General features: G+C 39.0%; 2 protein-coding genes across 2 annotated transcripts; both read left to right on the forward strand.

Annotated features, from left to right (window-relative positions):
• Positions 1 to 13883: 13883 nt before the first annotated feature.
• LOC148294364 (protein FAR1-RELATED SEQUENCE 5-like) lies at positions 13884 to 15164 on the forward strand. Its single transcript, XM_088253719.1, has 3 exons — positions 13884 to 14461; positions 14569 to 15002; positions 15046 to 15164. Exons 1-3 carry the CDS (start codon positions 13884 to 13886, stop codon positions 15162 to 15164), a joined length of 1131 nt encoding a protein of 376 aa, XP_088109845.1.
• Positions 15165 to 15286: 122 nt separating this feature from the next.
• Positions 15287 to 16463, forward strand: LOC148294365 (protein FAR1-RELATED SEQUENCE 5-like). Its single transcript, XM_088253134.1, has 2 exons — positions 15287 to 15990; positions 16074 to 16463. The coding sequence occupies exons 1-2, from the start codon at positions 15287 to 15289 to the stop codon at positions 16165 to 16167; spliced, it is 798 nt and encodes a 265-aa protein (XP_088109260.1). The 3' UTR covers positions 16168 to 16463.
• Positions 16464 to 16862: the final 399 nt, after the last annotated feature.

Consider the following 16862-nt stretch of genomic DNA (forward strand, 5'->3'; position numbering starts at 1 on the left):
GAGCATCGGCGAGTTGATCAGTGGTGGAAACATGAGATGCTTGAAGGAGCCCACGAGTGACCAAAGCACGGACAAATTGAAAATCAATGTCAATGTGTTTCATGCGAGAGTGGAGAACAGGATTGGCACAGTAGAAGGTGGCACCAATATTGTCACAAGAAATGGCAGGCGTGGAGGAGGGCATAACACCAAGTTCACGAAGCAGAGATTTGATCCAAGCAAGTTCAGCGGCAGTGCAAGCAATGGCACGGTACTCAGCTTCAGTGGATGAGTGAGCAACGGCTCGTTGTTTGCGGGAGCTCCAGGAAATGAGATTACCGCCAAGATAGACAACATAGGCTGTGGTGGATGTTCGATCATCACGGTTGCCGGCCCAATCCGCATCGGAAAAAGCAGATAAGGTAGTAGTGCGAGAGCGTTTGAGAAGAAGACCATGGTAGATGGTGCCTTTGAGGTAACGAAGGAGACGCTTCAGAGCTTGCCAATGAATGTCAGATGGTTGATGCATGAATTGAGATAGCTTGTTGACAGCAAATGAGATGTCAGGGCGAGTGAGACTGAGATATTGAAGACCACCAACTAGTTGGCGATATTTAGTAGCATCGGTGGGAGGAGAACCATCATGAAGCACGAGAGAATCGGATGTGGCCATGGGTGTACTGACTTCCTTGGCACCATCCATGTGGGCCTTGCTCAAAAGATCACAGATATATTTGTGTTGAGACAAAAAGACACCATTGCTAGTAGGCACAACTTCAACACCGAGAAAATAATTAAGGGATCCAAGATCCTTGACAGAGAACCTGCTAGCAAGAGCATGAACAAACTGAGAAACCAGTGAGGCATTATTTCCTGTAACAACAAGGTCGTCAACATAGACAAGAAAATAAATAACAACGCCTTCACGGCGGTAGATAAAAAGAGAAGCATCAGATAGAGCATTTAGGAACCCATTAGAAATCAAGAACGAGCTCAACTCTCTGTACCAAGCACGCGGTGCTTGTTTGAGGCCGTACAAAGCTTTACGAAGTTTGCACACATGACCAGGGAAATTGGGATCAACGAAGCCGGGGGGCTGAGACATATACACATCTTCAGTAAGGGACCCATGAAGAAATGCATTATTAACATCCAGTTGTCGTATAGGCCAGCCAGAGGAGAGGGCAAGATGCAGAACAACCCGAATGGTAGTGGGTTTCACAACAGGACTGAAAGTTTCAGAGAAATCAATGCCAGGGCGTTGATGAAACCCTTTAGCCACCAAGCGGCGGGCCTTATACCGGTCAATAGTGCCATCAGGATTACGTTTGATGCGGAACACCCATTTGCACCCAATAAGATTGTGACGAGGATTTGAGGGAACAAGTTCCCATGTGCCATTACGAATTAACGCTGTAAACTCAGCAGACATTGCAGCACGCCAAAGAGGGTCTCTAGTAGCCTAAGAAACACATGTGGGTTCCAAAGATGGGGGAAGGGGATGTTTGGTTACGGCATAGAGATGCTTGGGCTTGAAGATGTTGTTTTTAGAGTGGGTAACCATGGGATGATGATTGGGAGCAGTAATGGGATGTGGTGATGGGGAAGGTGGGTGAGGAGGTGCGGGAGATGTGGGGAGGTGCTGGACAGATGAGGAGGTGGCCGGGTTCGGGTCTAAGGAAGGCAATGGCGGGTTGGAGATGGGGAAGAGGTGCCAGAAGGAGTGCCAGAAGGTGTACCTGAAGGGGTGCCAGAAGGTGGGCCTGAAGGGGTGGCTGAAGGGGAATAAGGGGCTGGAGAGCTGATCTTCTCCGAGGGCAAAGATGGCAGGGGTTGATGGCCCTGTGATGGTGGCGAGTCGATTGGTGAAGGAGGGTGTGGCGTGGTTGCGTGGCGGAGAGGAACGGAACTTAGAGGGGGGAGAAGAGCCGACTAGGTAGAAAGACTCAAAGAGGAGACACGAGAGGCAGTAAGATCATGAGTAGCGAATGGGAATGTGGATTCGTCAAATTGGACATAGCGAGACAGGAAGAGACGGTTGGTAGACAGATCAAGACATTGATACGCACTTTGTGAGATAGAATAACTGAGAAAAATACACGGACGAGACCTAGGAAGGAGTTTGTGAGAGTTGTAAGGACGTAACCAAGGATAACACACACAGCCGAAAATACGAAGTTTTTGGTAATTAGGGTTTTGGCCAAAAAGAGCTGTAGAAGGGGAAATATTGTGGAGGGTGGGGGTAGGCATGCGATTTATAAGGTAGGCAGCTGTTTGGAATGCATAGGACCAATAGGATAAAGGCATGGAAGCATGATGGAGTAAGATAAGACTAGTTTCAACAACATGACGATGACGACGTTCTGCCATACCATTAAGTTGAGGCGTGTGAGGTAGGGTGGTGAGATGGGTAATGCCATGGGTGGCAAGAAATTTTTTTAATTTCACAAATTCACCGCCTTCATCGGAGTAAAGGGTGATAATTTTAGTTTTGAAATAATTCTCAACAAGAGCTTTAAATTTTGTGAAAATAGAAAACACATCAGACTTGAATTTAATTGGATATAACCAAATATATTTTGAGAAATGATCAACAAAAATGACATAATACTGAAAACCATCAACAGAAGAGCAGGGTGTGGGACCCCAAACATCACTGTAGCGAATGTCAAGGGGCCCCCTACTTTTGAGAGATGAAACATGAAATGGGAGCCTATGGCTTTTATTACATTGACAGGAGACGCAGGAAGACTTGATGGGAAATTTAGAGGACACAGGGAGGGATGCAGACTGAATGATTTGTAGAAGGGTACGATGATGAGGATGACCTAAACGTTGATGCCACGCAGATTGAGGAGCCGCCACACCCACCATAGCAATTGGTCGAACGGAGCGGGGCCACTCATACACATCATCCTTATTCGGGCCTCGAAGAAGAACCGCCCCCGTGTTTAGATCCTTCAGAAGAAAGAAATCAGGAAATAGTTCAATAGAAGTGTTATTTTGTTTATTGAATTTAGAGACAGAGATCAAATCTTTGTGAATGGAAGGTACACATAACACATCAGAGAGAGAGAAATGGTGAGATGAAGGAGAAGAGAGATTGGTGGAACCAACATGTGTAATATGTAAACCTTTACCATTACCAATCACAATTTCATCAGGACCTTCGTAGGGCAAGTGCTGAGAGAGATTGTGGGGATTGGCTGTCACATGATGGGAGGCATCGGAATCAAGGAGCCAAGTAGGAGAAGGTGAAGTGTGAGAGCTAGTGGTGGGATTTGCCACGGGTTGGTGGTGCTGAGCAAGTTGTACACGAGGGCATCATTTGGCGCTGTGACCTTGTTGATCGCACAATTGACAGAAGCCCCTATAACCAGTACCAGAAAAATTGGTAGAACGTCGAGAGTTAGACCCACCAGAGTAGCTGCAGGAAGAGAAATGGCAGCTGTGGAATCACGAGAATAACAAGGACCAGAGTTGTGACTGGGGCGGGATTGATTTGGTTGGTTGTTGCGAGGTCCTCGATTGAAAGATCGAGATTGCTGAGCAGTATTTGCTGTAATCACAGGTGCAGAAGTGGCACTTTCTTCCCGTTTGAGGGCTGCTTCATATTCCACAAGTTTATCATGAAGGGTCTCGAAGGAAATAGACGAATCACGAGCACGGACAGCGGCTGAAATTTCTTTGAACTTGGGGCCGACGTCATTAAGGATGTGGATGAAAAGATCGTCATCAGAGAGAGGGACATCAATGAGAGCGAGTTCATCAGCTATGGCTTTGACACACTGGAGGTACTCAGAAACAGGTTTGGAGTCGCGTCGCATTTCTTTGAGGCCCATGACTCTGGATTGAGCCTTGCTGGCATAGAGTTGATTGAGTTTGTCCCAAGCAACCTTGGATGTGGTGGCGGTGGCGATAAGAGAGATGATTTGCTCGGACACAGAAGCGAGAATCGCATGAAGCAATAATTGGTCTTGGCGCACCCAAAGAGTATGGGGCGATGTGGGGGAGGCAGTGGCTGGTTTGGGAGGGCAAGAATGAGTGCCATCTATATAGCCCAGAAGATCGTACCCCAAAAGGAGGGCATTGAATTGTGCATGCCATGACAGATAGTTTAGAGGCGTGAGTTTGACGGGTAATTGGGCAGTGGCGTTGATTGAAATCAACGAATTGGAGGTGTCAGTGCTGATCACTGAACTGCTGGGAGTGATGGTGGGGCTGGGCTTAGGGGTCTGTGTAGACTCAGTACTCATTGTAGAGAAAAAAAAAGGAGGATCAAGAAGATATACTCGTTGGAGCTTAAAGCTCTAATACCATGTAAAGAATGATATTGAGAAAGATGTTTTTGTATTCACTTGATAATTGATACAATGAGCAGTACAAATTTTATATACAGATTTGATGATGCTAACTAGAGTAAGTGGATATGTGATTGAATACAAAATCAATTAGAGTTAATATACAAAGTCAACATAAAGATAAATTAGGAAGGGAAGCCTGTGATTGATTCTGAGGAGTTGACGATGAAGCTGCTGGAAGAGCCTTATTTGGCAGCGGCAAGATTGCTGGAGATGAGGCATTGATTTGCATTGACTGTGGTGATTCCTTTATACTAAGGACTTAAGGAAAAAAGCTCTAACTCACGATATATTATCCAGTCCTATTGAAACCAAGCCCTATATATTTCCAAGTTGCATTATAGCTATGAATATATTTTCAAGTACAAACTATTCGGCAAGGATATCTCCCAAAACGTTCCTCCAATTTAAGAGGTGACTGGAAAAGAATGTATTTCATTATTGATATAGTCGAGGAATGCTGGACTACTATCGCAAACCATGGAATTGGCCATCTGTAAGTCATTAGCTAAAAAGATAAACCAAGTGTTGGCAGAGCAATAAACTAAAAAGATAACAATCAAGAGTTGTCAACTGACAATCTTGGTACAAGAGGGTTGTTTGAGTTCAAAAGAGATCAGGTGTTGATCGAGTTTAAAGTCTTTTTCTCATAAGAAAAGTTGATATTTGAGTTTCGTGTGTTGAGCTGATGACTTCTCCTTCTATTTATAAATTATAGAGTTCTTGATCTTCTGAATTGGCCCGTGATTAGAGAGATTTAGGAAAGAACCATCAACTATTGAGTTGTAGGCCAAACAGAGAAGCTTGAGTGCTTCGATCTTTGGGTTGCTTGGAAACTCGTTTAATTGTGGCTGTCTTTACCAAGTTGGCCAAGACCTTCAGTTCAAATCACATTTAATGCGGTTGCCTCACTGCCTGAGGTTCGCGCCTTTACCTGGATAAAAACTTGTTTGGAAGATTATCCAACGTCTCTTTTCAAAATTCAAATTGAGAAAGTCGCTTGGCTGAGTTGATATTGGGCTTAAGTCTTTGGGCTATTTTAACTAAAGCCCAATACTTCTAGATAATAATTTAAAAAAAAAAATCCCTAAATGGGCTTTTTTCATTTTTGGTGCAAACAATTTTAATAATAAAATAGCACTTAAGATACGTTGAAAGAAAGAAAGAAAAGAACTCTAGCAAGTTGAAAAGCTGGTGCTTATTATTGTTGTAGTTAGTATCTCGAAGCAATTGTCTTCCTAATTCACTATGAAGATTACGACGGGGAGAAATATATGATTTATGTTTTTTGGGGCACAGATACAATTATGGTTTGCCTTCATTGTTCAAAAAAAGAGTAATCATTTAGGAATATGAACTCATAAATGCATGCACAAGTACAATTAGTGCTAACTAATTTAGATTTAGGATGATTTCGTTTTTCAAATGGCAAAGAAAATCGGGGATTTGGGACGGGTTTGGGAGACCACCCCCGACGAGGATGGTATTATCATACCCGGTCCCTAACCAGCCCGTTGTCATCCCTAAGTGGAACACTGAAATGCGAAAATTCATTTGCAAAATCCCGAAATGTGAAAATTCATTAGCAGAATCCCAAAATGTCAAAATTCGTACTCATTAGTGAAACCCTCAAATACAAAATTTCATTAGCGAAGCCCTGATCGGTGCATATTTACATATCATTTTGTACCCTTCTAGCTTATGATTTGGTTATGTTTTTGAGTTAAACTTGTGCTTTTAATCCTTTTTGTGTTTATCTTTCAGTTCATTGAGCTTTAGGTAATAATGAGGGCTTTGGATAGTAAATGATGCAATCCATGCATGTTAGGGCCTAATTTGGATGAATGGATGAAGAGCTTAAAGACAAACTCAATTTTGGCTACAGTCTCCTGCCAGCCCAGTTTCGTAGGTCATATTACAAGCTTTGTTTCAGCAACCTACATAGCTCGGATGAGGCCACATTCTTCATGAAAGTTGTTCCAATGGGTGTGTAATATAACATATCCAAAATTCAGCCCCATTGGATAAATATGGAGTCTGTTACCTAGCAAACACAGAGCCATGCTCAGGATGGATTTTATCAGCGCGCAAAATGAGTTAGCAATTTGTTTTGGCCTTAACTTCCTCCTCCGACCTTGGATTGGCCCAAATGATATATGGCTGGAAAGAAGACATTCTGAACTTCAAGTTTGAGTGCTTAAAGTCTTAATTTGCTTAAGGGAAGCCCAATTCGTAAGCCCTTGAAGTTGCTGGTCATGCTGACCTCAGGATGAGCTATTATTTCTGGTTGGAAGCTTGGTCATGGTGACATGAAGATGAGCTAGGGCTGCTGGTGGGATTTATTAGTGAAGTGCATCAACCATTTCAGATTTTATAATGGAAGTGTTGTATGCATTAGTGAAGTGCATCAACCATTTCAGATTTTATAAAACAAGTGTTGTATGCATTAGCCATACTTAATTCAGATTTTCAGCTTCCTTAGGCCTATATATAGTGAGGTTTCCCAAGCTTGTAAACACACCCCAAGGGGGGGAGCTCTCAAGCACTTCTCTAGAGCTCCCTTCCCTTCTCTCCCTCAAATTCTCTTAGTTTCTCTTTCTAGTTTTCAATTGTTGTAATGAAATCTTTTGTGTTGAAATTTTCCTTAAGTTTTTCTTAGTTCCACTTTACTTTTCATTATGTAAATTCTTTTCTTTAGTCTCAAGTTTGATTAGTTTCCAAGTTTCAATTATGGTTTTTGTTCTTATTCATTATGCTTATAAGTTAATATGCTAGTTTGAATGATTGATCACCATTTAGGCTTGCATGTTAGCTATCTTGGTTTGAATTAAGAGTAGACACTATGCTTTAATTCGAATTGAACTATGAATAGGAAGAGTATGTATGGACATTCGACAACAGGGATTAGATACATGCTTGGTTGTTTAAATTGTTCTTCTATGCTTAATGGGTTCCTAATGCTTAATTTTAGGTTAGACAACAAATGATCAAATTAGGGAATTAGGAACACAAGGTTATGACCAAACACCATGGCTTAATCATACTTTAGCTAGAATCAATCCATTAATCTAATTGAACTTGGGAACTTATCTGCTTGAGTTAGTTATTTCTTTCTTCCTTGTTTTATTTATTTCCTTTCTTTTTCATTTCTGTTTTGCGTAGGAAAAATGAATTGGATCATTCAATCACCAATCCTCGTGGGATCGACCTCGCACTTACATATGCTATACTACCAAACGGCTCGTGCACTTGCGAGTATCACAAGTTGAGGATGCAACTGAATCCATTTTGGTACAGCTGTATCTACGCAACAAGCCCCAAGTAACAAAAATACATGCGTTAATTGCATTTTTGGTCACTGGTATTTGGCTCGAAATTTGGTCACCGTGATTCCAATTTTCCCAATTTTCGTCATTGCATTTGCAGGATTTAACAAATCCAGTCACATGCCTCAATTCTGTCAGTTTTTTAATTAAAATCTGAAGTTACAAATAATTTTTATATATTTATAAAATTAAAATAAAATAAAAGAAAAAGAAAAATTCATCTCCATCAGACCCTACCTTCTTCCCTCTCCGAAATGCTAAATTCATTTGCGACACCCCTGCCGATTGAACTCAACCTACACATTTTCCAACTTGAACAAAACGAAAACTGAGTTGATGAGTGCACAAAATTTCTGTTCACCGAGAATGCACACCCCCAAATTCTCTACCATTAGAGCAAGTCCACCCATAAAGGCTAAAGGCAAGGCTAAGGCAAGGCAAGGGCTGCCACTATTCATGTGAATAGTGGCAGCCTTGCCTTAGTTGGTTCCACCCTTGGAAGGCTAAGACAATGGCAAATACTATTCACATGAGATATGAATAGATAAATTTGTATAGAGTTTTTAGTGTGGGAAGTAAAGAATATGCCTAGGTATTTATTAAAAAAAATTCTGGAATTTTTGGTTTTTTTTTTCCTTTTTTTTTCAATTTTTTTTGGTTGCTGACGTCATTATGACGTCAGCATTGCATCATCCTGCCCAGGCAGCAGCCCAGGCAAGATCTGCCCGTGGGCTTGCCCAGTTTGATGGGACCCATCATTTGCCCGGGCCATTTTTCTTCCGCTGGAGCATCTTTGGGCTGCCTTGGGGGGCCTTTTGCCCAGTCTTGTGCCAAGGCTGGAGATGCTCTTACAAATGGCTTGTCAAATAAAAAAGAAGGAATGTCTCCACTCTAGCCATGAGCTTCAGAAGTGGCTAGTCTTCCTCAATATCTTCACCATCTTCTTCATCTTCCTCATCATGTTCATCATCATCATCTTCCAGATCTTCATAGTTGTCTTTGATTTTCTTAACATCACCATTTCCTGAAGAACAAGAGATAAATAAAAGGGAGCAAAAAAATATCACTCATGTTTATCTTAATCAATATAAAGGTGCACTTTGTCACAATTCAAACCGAAAAAAGAAAAGGGAAGGCAGGATAAGATTAACATACCAGTGATCAATGATACAAATCTGCTGGAACAGTCAAGGTTTGGGGAATCCCTTGACAGTTCTCTATTTAAAAGAGCAAATTAGCTCAAAAAAAATCCCTCTATGATCTACTTAATGGAAACTAAATTGAGTAGCCATAGAATGATCTCATTATGAACACAATGTGGCTATCAAAAGGGATACACTGTTGATCCAGTGGGTACTGGGGCCTTGCCATATGGTGGAAACCAGATCTTGACGTGACAATTCATGATGCCTACCGTCATTGGATTGACACAACTATTTCGTTTACAACAAACAACTTCCTCACCCTAAACCCTAAATCCTTGTCTTGCCCACTAATTCATCTGAAAAATTAAACAGGGTGAGGAATGGGCAATCACCGCTCAGTAGGGACATGAGACCTTATCATAGTAGATTGATATAACTAAATTAAGTGACATGCAATCACATAGTCAAATATCACATTATTAATAATAATGCATGAATGAGCTTCAATTCTACTCTTATTAATTCATATAATTGGACAAGCAGACCTGCATGTCCCATACCATGCTTATATCACTTTGTCCCGAATGCCCATTTATATGAACTAACACCCATCTTAATCATCCCATAATTTCCCCTTTTGTTAGTCATCTTGTCTAACTTATCTTGTCTAACTCCCTGTTGCCAGTCCCGCATCTCCTAATAAAAACCATGTGCACTATGGGATCCCTGAGATCTGGTACCTACCAAGAGTTAGACTCAGCTACACAAAAGATTATTTCCATTACTCTCTTTTCCATCATTATTTTCTCAATCCAAGAACTCCAAATAATTTCCATGACATGATATAGTTCTTCTTTTCACATATCTCATAAAAATAATGTAATAATTTAAATATCACCAATGTACATATAATCATGCCAACATTAATTAAATAATTAACAACACATAAACACACAATATCAAGAACATCCATCAAATTATAATATCACGCATAATATAGTGCTCATGGAATTTAATTAAATCAATCCCAGTAAAGGCCACCAAGAAACCCTTACCTTGACACCAAAGCTTTTGCTAGAAATGTAAGGTGTTTCCCAATTTTCCACCGCATTCACAAACTCAGTCTCCCACTCTTTTTCTCAACTATTCTACTTCTCTCGCTTTCTATTTTATTTCTTCGTTCTATTGCCTCTATGCTTTTATGAAGAGGGAAATGAGATTTGAAGAAACAAATGTTGTATTTACAGGACTCCGAGGGTGGTAGCTATGTTTATGAGACAACTTCAATGTTTAAAGATTAGCTCCTTATTTCTTAAAGCCCAAGTAGCTTTTCTTTTACTCCAAGTCAAAGGATAAGAAGAAATATCATGAGGACACGTGTTGATCGGTTAAATGACTCAACCATTTATTTCATTGATATCTCATTAGTCTGCAACTAAACTAGTAAACCAATTTGGCTACCATGCAAGTAATTTGCATAGTTGATTGACACATGCTAATCACGTGGAGCATATAAGATAACTCCCCAATAGCCATGCATGAAATATTCTAAGTAGATAGCCATGCACAAAACAATGTTACTACCATTAACTAATTTTAATATTAAAAGAAAATATTAAGGAAATCATTAACCATTTAATTAAAAAGAATAAACATGCACTAGGTGAAGCAATTAAAAAAACATAGGCTTCAATAAAATGATTATAATACTATAATTTATTATAAAAGTACAACAATTATTATTTATATAATTATTATAATTTAATACTTATCAAAGTAATTACTTTAAAAATAAAATGTTTAACCTCTCTAAATAAAAGAATACGAATTCGCACACCATGACCTCTCATGCTAGGGTGAACAGTCATATAAAAAGTAAGAGATACCTCATTGTCTAGAAACACAACTTTTCAACAGTCAACTCGAAACAAACCCTAAAATCCTTTTCAAAGGCAAACAAGTTTTCTAGATATTTACTCAGCCAATTCCAACACTGATACTGATTTCAAATTTATTTGCATCAATTGACGGTGTTGTCCTCAATCACTTTGCAAATTCTGACCGCCACAAAGTTTCCCCTTCAAAGCAATGATCCAAGGTGGTAGTGATCCTAGTTCTGATCAAGGTATTAAATATCGATAATATCCCCGATATTATCCCGATAATATCTGATTTTTGGGGGTTCGATATTTTAACAACAAACCATAATGTTATCGTCAATATATCGATATTATCTCAATAATATCCCGATAATATCGGGAAGATATTTTCAACATTTTTATGAATGATTTGGGCAATATATCGAGATATTATCGATAATATCCCGATAATATCCTGATAATATCCCGATACGAAACCCAAAAATATTTATATACATGGTATTTGTGAAAACCATTTTACTCCTTCAACACCTTAACCACCATATCACTTATGTTTTTGTGAAAATACTAAAATATTTATATATATACATGGTTTTGTTTTGAATTCTTTTTGCAAGAAACAAATTTTCACATGAGATGAGTAGTAACTATGGCTATACTCATAACCAACCATTTCCCTACCCCTCATATCTCATTTCTGTTGGGATGGAATCAAGCGACTCATGGAAAGAATCCGAGACTCAATCTTCAAATGATTTTGCTTATGGACAACGTCAACCAATCTCGGATCCATATGGGTGGCATGTTAACAATTACATGCAAAACTATTTTGGGGATTTATCATTTGATGACTATTCTTCAAAATATACTTACTCTACACATAGAGATGATGAAGATAGTGAAAATTTTGAACCTCATAGGAACTCTATGTGGTACTAAGTCACTCATGTATCTTATCATGCAATGTATAAAGTGTAAAATATTGTAGTAATTCATTATATATAAATGATTATGGTGTGTTTAATCTTCTTTCATTAATTACTACATATTTTCTACACTTACGGTGTTTGCCAGCTCGCTATATAATCAACTTAAATCAGTTAAATCCATCATGCAATGCATTTCCTTCCAATTTTTTGTGATAAACTAATAGATAATTGACTAAATAAACATCCTACAAAGTTTCAATAAAAATTTCCAAGTTTTTCTTACAATTTCCGTGGTTTTTATTCAATTTTTTCCGATACCGATAATATCCCGATATTTCCTGCGATATTTCCGTGTTTTTTGACTTCCGATATTTCCGATACCTCCGATATTTAAGACCTTGGTTCTGATCATATCTATTGATCTGACCCGCTTTTGTTTACTTAATTTATGTTGTTTATTCCCATTCTTTTGTATTAGAGAAATATTAAAGTCCTCATTTGTCTTGATGCATAAAAAAAAAAACCACTATATTGAACCAATTCCCCATTCAATTCAGTCGTTTTGTTTTAAGTCGGTTTCTTGGGTCTCAATTTACACTGCTAATAGTGGCACGCTCACAATCTCATACAATCTCTCGCCTACTCTTGAGGCTAGTAGATTTGGGGTAAACAAATATATTTAAGTTTTAACAATAGGGACATAATTTTTCACACATTTCATTCAATCCCTCATTTAAGGTTACATTGGGACATAATTTTTCACACATTTCATTCATTCCCTCATTTAAGGTTACATTCGAGAAAAGTGCACCTCATTGTAATGGTTCAGCGTGACTCTTGAATTTGAATAGGCTCAAGCACGACTTTTGAATTGACCTTCATTGAAAAAGAAAAAAGCATATATATTGTCTTGTTTTTTTTTTTTTTTTGTCGAAATATATAACGTCCTTCACAAGGAGGTAAAGTGGAAATCACAGAAATTATCATGAAAGGCTTCAAGAGGCTTGGAGCCATTAATCTCGAACAACAATTATTGCCCAATCTGTTAACCCAATACAGTAAGTTTGGGCTTCTGACCAATAAAAAAAAAAGACGTAAGTTTGGGCATGTACTCAGGGGAGCTTCTATAGTGAGGGGAAAGTTATAAGGGGTTTTTTTGAGGGGTATGTTAGAGCCATTGGATTTCATCCAACGGTGAGTTTTTAAAAGAGGGTGCATGTAGAACCGGGTTGAAATCTGACCCGTTGGAAACCCAACTTCAGTTGAAGATATTTCCCTTTCTGAAAAATTCAAGAACACAATCCTCTGTTTTTGAATGTAACGCAAACCCAGAATTAGAAAGATCCAAAGCTCCCAAACCCTATAGTCGCTCCATTGTCATCAGCTCCTTAGGAGGCCTGCGATCTATGGCATCCTCGGTATGACGATTAATGGCTCTTATCTAGCTATTGCCCTGTTTTGATTCTATGGCTGAAGTGAAAACCCCTTCTCTTTTTCGTTCAGCACACGAGATTCCAGATGAAAGCAAAGTAGCATATCTGGTTCTGTAGCTAGACGCCGCAGCAGCATTTGTTCCTCGATTGTGGTAGAGATGGAGTCTCCACTACCAAAGAGTCTTCTCTAATGTCCACCACATTCTCTTAAGCTGATTGACTTCGGAGCTCCCGCTTGAGTTTGAGAGGTAAGTTTACTGTTGCTGGATTGATTTTATTGGGTTTGGTTTGTTTTTTGTGAGGGTGAGAAATTCGTCATTTGTGGCATCAATAATGCGTCATTTCTGCGGTCAATAATGTGTTATTCTGCCGTCAATAATGCGTCAGTTTTCTGTCAATAATACGTCATTTCCTTATGAATATTCAATATATTTAGTTGATTGTTTTTGGTGGGGGTGGGAAATTATAAAATGTAGGTAAAAGATCCTAAACTTAGGCTTAATGGCATTAGGAGTAAGCATTTGGAGAGGATATTGGGAGAAGTTCTGTAATTGCTGGTTTGAATTACATTTGTATTCTTAGTTGAACATGTTGGTTCTAATGTTATTTTTTCCAGATTATTGCACAAGAGATGACGTAACTATTATTAAATTTTGTGTAATAATGGCTCTTACAAACAAGCTAGGCTATGCGTCTTTTTTGTGTCAATTTGGGCGATGTTTTGTGTAAGTGGAATGCATTGATATGTTGTAATGCAGTAATGATTGATTAATGAATTAATATTTGCTATGCAGTGATATAGAAGTAGTTCAAAAATATATGTGGGTAAAATGTCTGGGGGCTCAGAGAGTGATGACTGTGTAACAGCTAATGGGATGGTTTACATTCCTGAAGTAAGAAATGAGGAAACACCAGCGGTTGGGATGAAGTTCGACTCGCTTGACCTCGCTTATAATTTCTATAACAGATATGCATTCTTGGCTGGCTTTGGTATTCTGAGGAAAGAATTTGTTTGTTGCAAACAAGGTGCATACAGGAAAGATGAAACTCGGGAGAGAAAAAGACAGCGGGGAATAAGTAGATGCAATTGCAAAGCTAAGATTGTGGTTGTGAAGACAAATGGGAGCAAGAAGTATGCCATCTCTCTTTTTGCAGAGGGACACAATCATAAGATGACAGCCTCAGAAAGAGTGCATTTATTGAGATCACACCGTCGTATTTCGGATTCTACAAAAGTACTTACAAAACAGTTGGGTTCGGTTAATATCCCCATTCATCAGAAGGTAAGTATTTTCGAGGTGCAATCCGGAGGAATGGATAAAATCGGTTTTATCAAAAAGGATATTTACAATCTTGAATGCAGTGTGAATGGGAAGCTGAGGAACCACGATATTGAACTAGTGACCGAGTATTTTATGGCTGAACAGAAAAAAAAAATGAGGCTTTTTATTTCAAGATTGAGGGAGATGGCGAAGACAGGTTTAGTCGATGTTTTTGGGCAGATGCAACTTCTAGACGGGCATACCGGTTGTATGGAGATGTTGTTGTATTCGATACCACATTCAACACGAATCGATACGACTTGACATTTGCACCAATATTGGGAGTTAATAACCATGGTCAGACAATTGTCTTAGCATGCACATTTTTGAGCAAGGAAACGACTGAGTCGTTTATTTGGATGTTTGAGGAGTTTAAGAAAGCCATGCAAGGTGGCGAACCTAAAACGATCATTACAGATCAAGATGCGGCCATCACCAGAGCGATTTCAATAGCCTTCCCGACTACATTTCATCGGCTTTGCATATGGCACATCACATCAAAGTTCCATGTTAAGTTACCACATTCTGCTTATAAGGAGTATTGGTGTGAATTTCAGAAAGCCATATGGGATACTGACAATAAGGATGAGTTTGATGCAAAGTGGAATATTGTGGTTACAAAGGCTGGTTTGACTGACCATCAATGGCTAAGTTCAATGTTTGATTTAAGGGAATCTTGGGTTCCAGCCTACGCACGAGACTTTTTTGCCGCTGGAATGTCAAGCAGCCAAAGAGCGGAAGGTTCTCATGCTTTCTTCAAGCAATACATATCAAGGAGAAATTCGTTGATGGATTTCATAATACGATTTGAGAGGGCACTTTCCCATCAACGTCAAAAAGAGTTAGCTGCTGATCACGTAGATGCATTTGAAGTGGCTCAATGTATTCTACCAATGCCAGTGAACAAACAAATGGCTACCTTGTACACAATGGCAATGTTTCAAAAGTTTGAGAAAGAACTAATACAAAGTACAACATGTTTCCTAGAGCTCAAAACAGAGGATGCTTCAAAAGTTGTCTTTAATGTGAGCGAAAGGAAAAATTGGCAAACAAGAGTGGCAGAAGTCGTATATGTCAAAGATTCTGACCACGCATCGTGTAGCTGCAAAAAATTTGAATTTGTTGGGATTATTTGCAAGCACATCCTAGCATTGTTCAGAAGGGACCAGATTGAATATATGCCCGATAAATATATTTTGAAAAGGTGGAAGAAAACTACGAAAGCTGGATTGGTGTCAGATGCAAATGGCAACGAAATTAAAGACTCTGCAGATCCTGGTCTTTTAATAAAGCGGAGTACAATGTCCCGACTTGCTTCAGATGTGGTTGAGGATGCATTAATGTGTGAAGAAGGATGTGAGCTAGTGTCAGAGACTCTAAAAAGTTTGCGGGTGAAGTTGAAGTTGTTGAAGGATGGACCAAGTAATAACGAAGTTGGAGGGTCTAGCTCTCAAACACAATATATGAAAGACCCTAAGAGAGTAAGGTGCAAAGGAAGGTGGAAACAAGTAACGGGAGCAAAGGAAAAGCCAATGAAGCGAGGGATTCGACACTGTCGGGAGTGTGGAGACATTGGTCATGATAGAAGACAATGCCCAAGAAATTTGAACACACCGTAAGATGTTAAAACTATTTATAATAACACCTAAAATTTGAATAGTTAAATTTTTTATGTGCTTGTGTTTGGTGTTTATGCAGGACATCACCGTCAAACAATGAGGAATCAACTCCAATAGATCTCAGTGACCCATTATTCGACGAATTTTACAGGATGCACGGACCTACCGAATGATTTATGTTTGTATTATACAAAGGCCGGTTGTTATGAAGGCTAATGATCAGGTTAAGTTTTCTATATGCAGTTTTATTTTATTTGTTTGTTCATGTCCACTGCTAATTGAAATGGAAATTTGGTTGGTTTACTTCTTGCATGAAATTTGGACACATGTTAATTTTACATGTCTTCTCCCTATTTGGAAATTTTCATAGACATTTGATAAAGTATCAAATTTTGAGTTTTGTGAAGAAGCAATGACTTTTACCATGTACAATGGGTAGTTTATGCTGAATTATGAACGAGTGACACAGATTCATTGATTATATCACAAGGTAATGTAGCATTTCCAGCAGGGAGCTGTTGTTTCCATCAGCAGTAATGATTTCCAGCACGAATCATTTCTAGCAACACTAATCATTTACAGCAGCAACCAATTTTTCCTAATGTTATGTTCTAGTGCTTGACTGGTTATTAAGATCTGACCTTGACTATGAAGCAATATTGGTGCACGATTTTGTAAACATTCGTACCTGAAGGATACTTGAAATTTGCACTATGTTGGAACACAATGATTAGAAATCAGCGTGTAAAATACAAACTACAATACAACATCTTCTATGCATGATAAGTACATTGCAGCTAATCACATTTCGAATGCTTGGAGAATATTAAAGTGTACACCAACATTTCAACTACTCGTAATTTCGCAC

The sequence above is a fragment of the Prunus avium genome, chromosome 5 (assembly GCF_965620075.1).
Source record: "Prunus avium chromosome 5, drPruAviu1.hap1.1, whole genome shotgun sequence".
NCBI lineage: Eukaryota > Viridiplantae > Streptophyta > Magnoliopsida > Rosales > Rosaceae > Prunus > Prunus avium.

Excerpts from the sequence above, each read along its gene's own strand:
- LOC148294365 (XM_088253134.1), top strand. The coding sequence starts at position 15,287 with ATGGCTACCTTGTACACAATGGCAATGTTTCAAAAGTTTGAGAAAGAA. Across the intron at positions 15,991-16,073 it reads CCAAGAAATTTGAACACACC|GACATCACCGTCAAACAATG; the intron begins GTAAGATGTTAA and ends GTGTTTATGCAG.
- LOC148294364 (XM_088253719.1), top strand. The coding sequence starts at position 13,884 with ATGTCTGGGGGCTCAGAGAGTGATGACTGTGTAACAGCTAATGGGATG. Across the intron at positions 14,462-14,568 it reads GATATTGAACTAGTGACCGA|ACGGGCATACCGGTTGTATG; the intron begins GTATTTTATGGC and ends TGCAACTTCTAG. Across the intron at positions 15,003-15,045 it reads TATTGTGGTTACAAAGGCTG|GGAATCTTGGGTTCCAGCCT; the intron begins GTTTGACTGACC and ends GTTTGATTTAAG.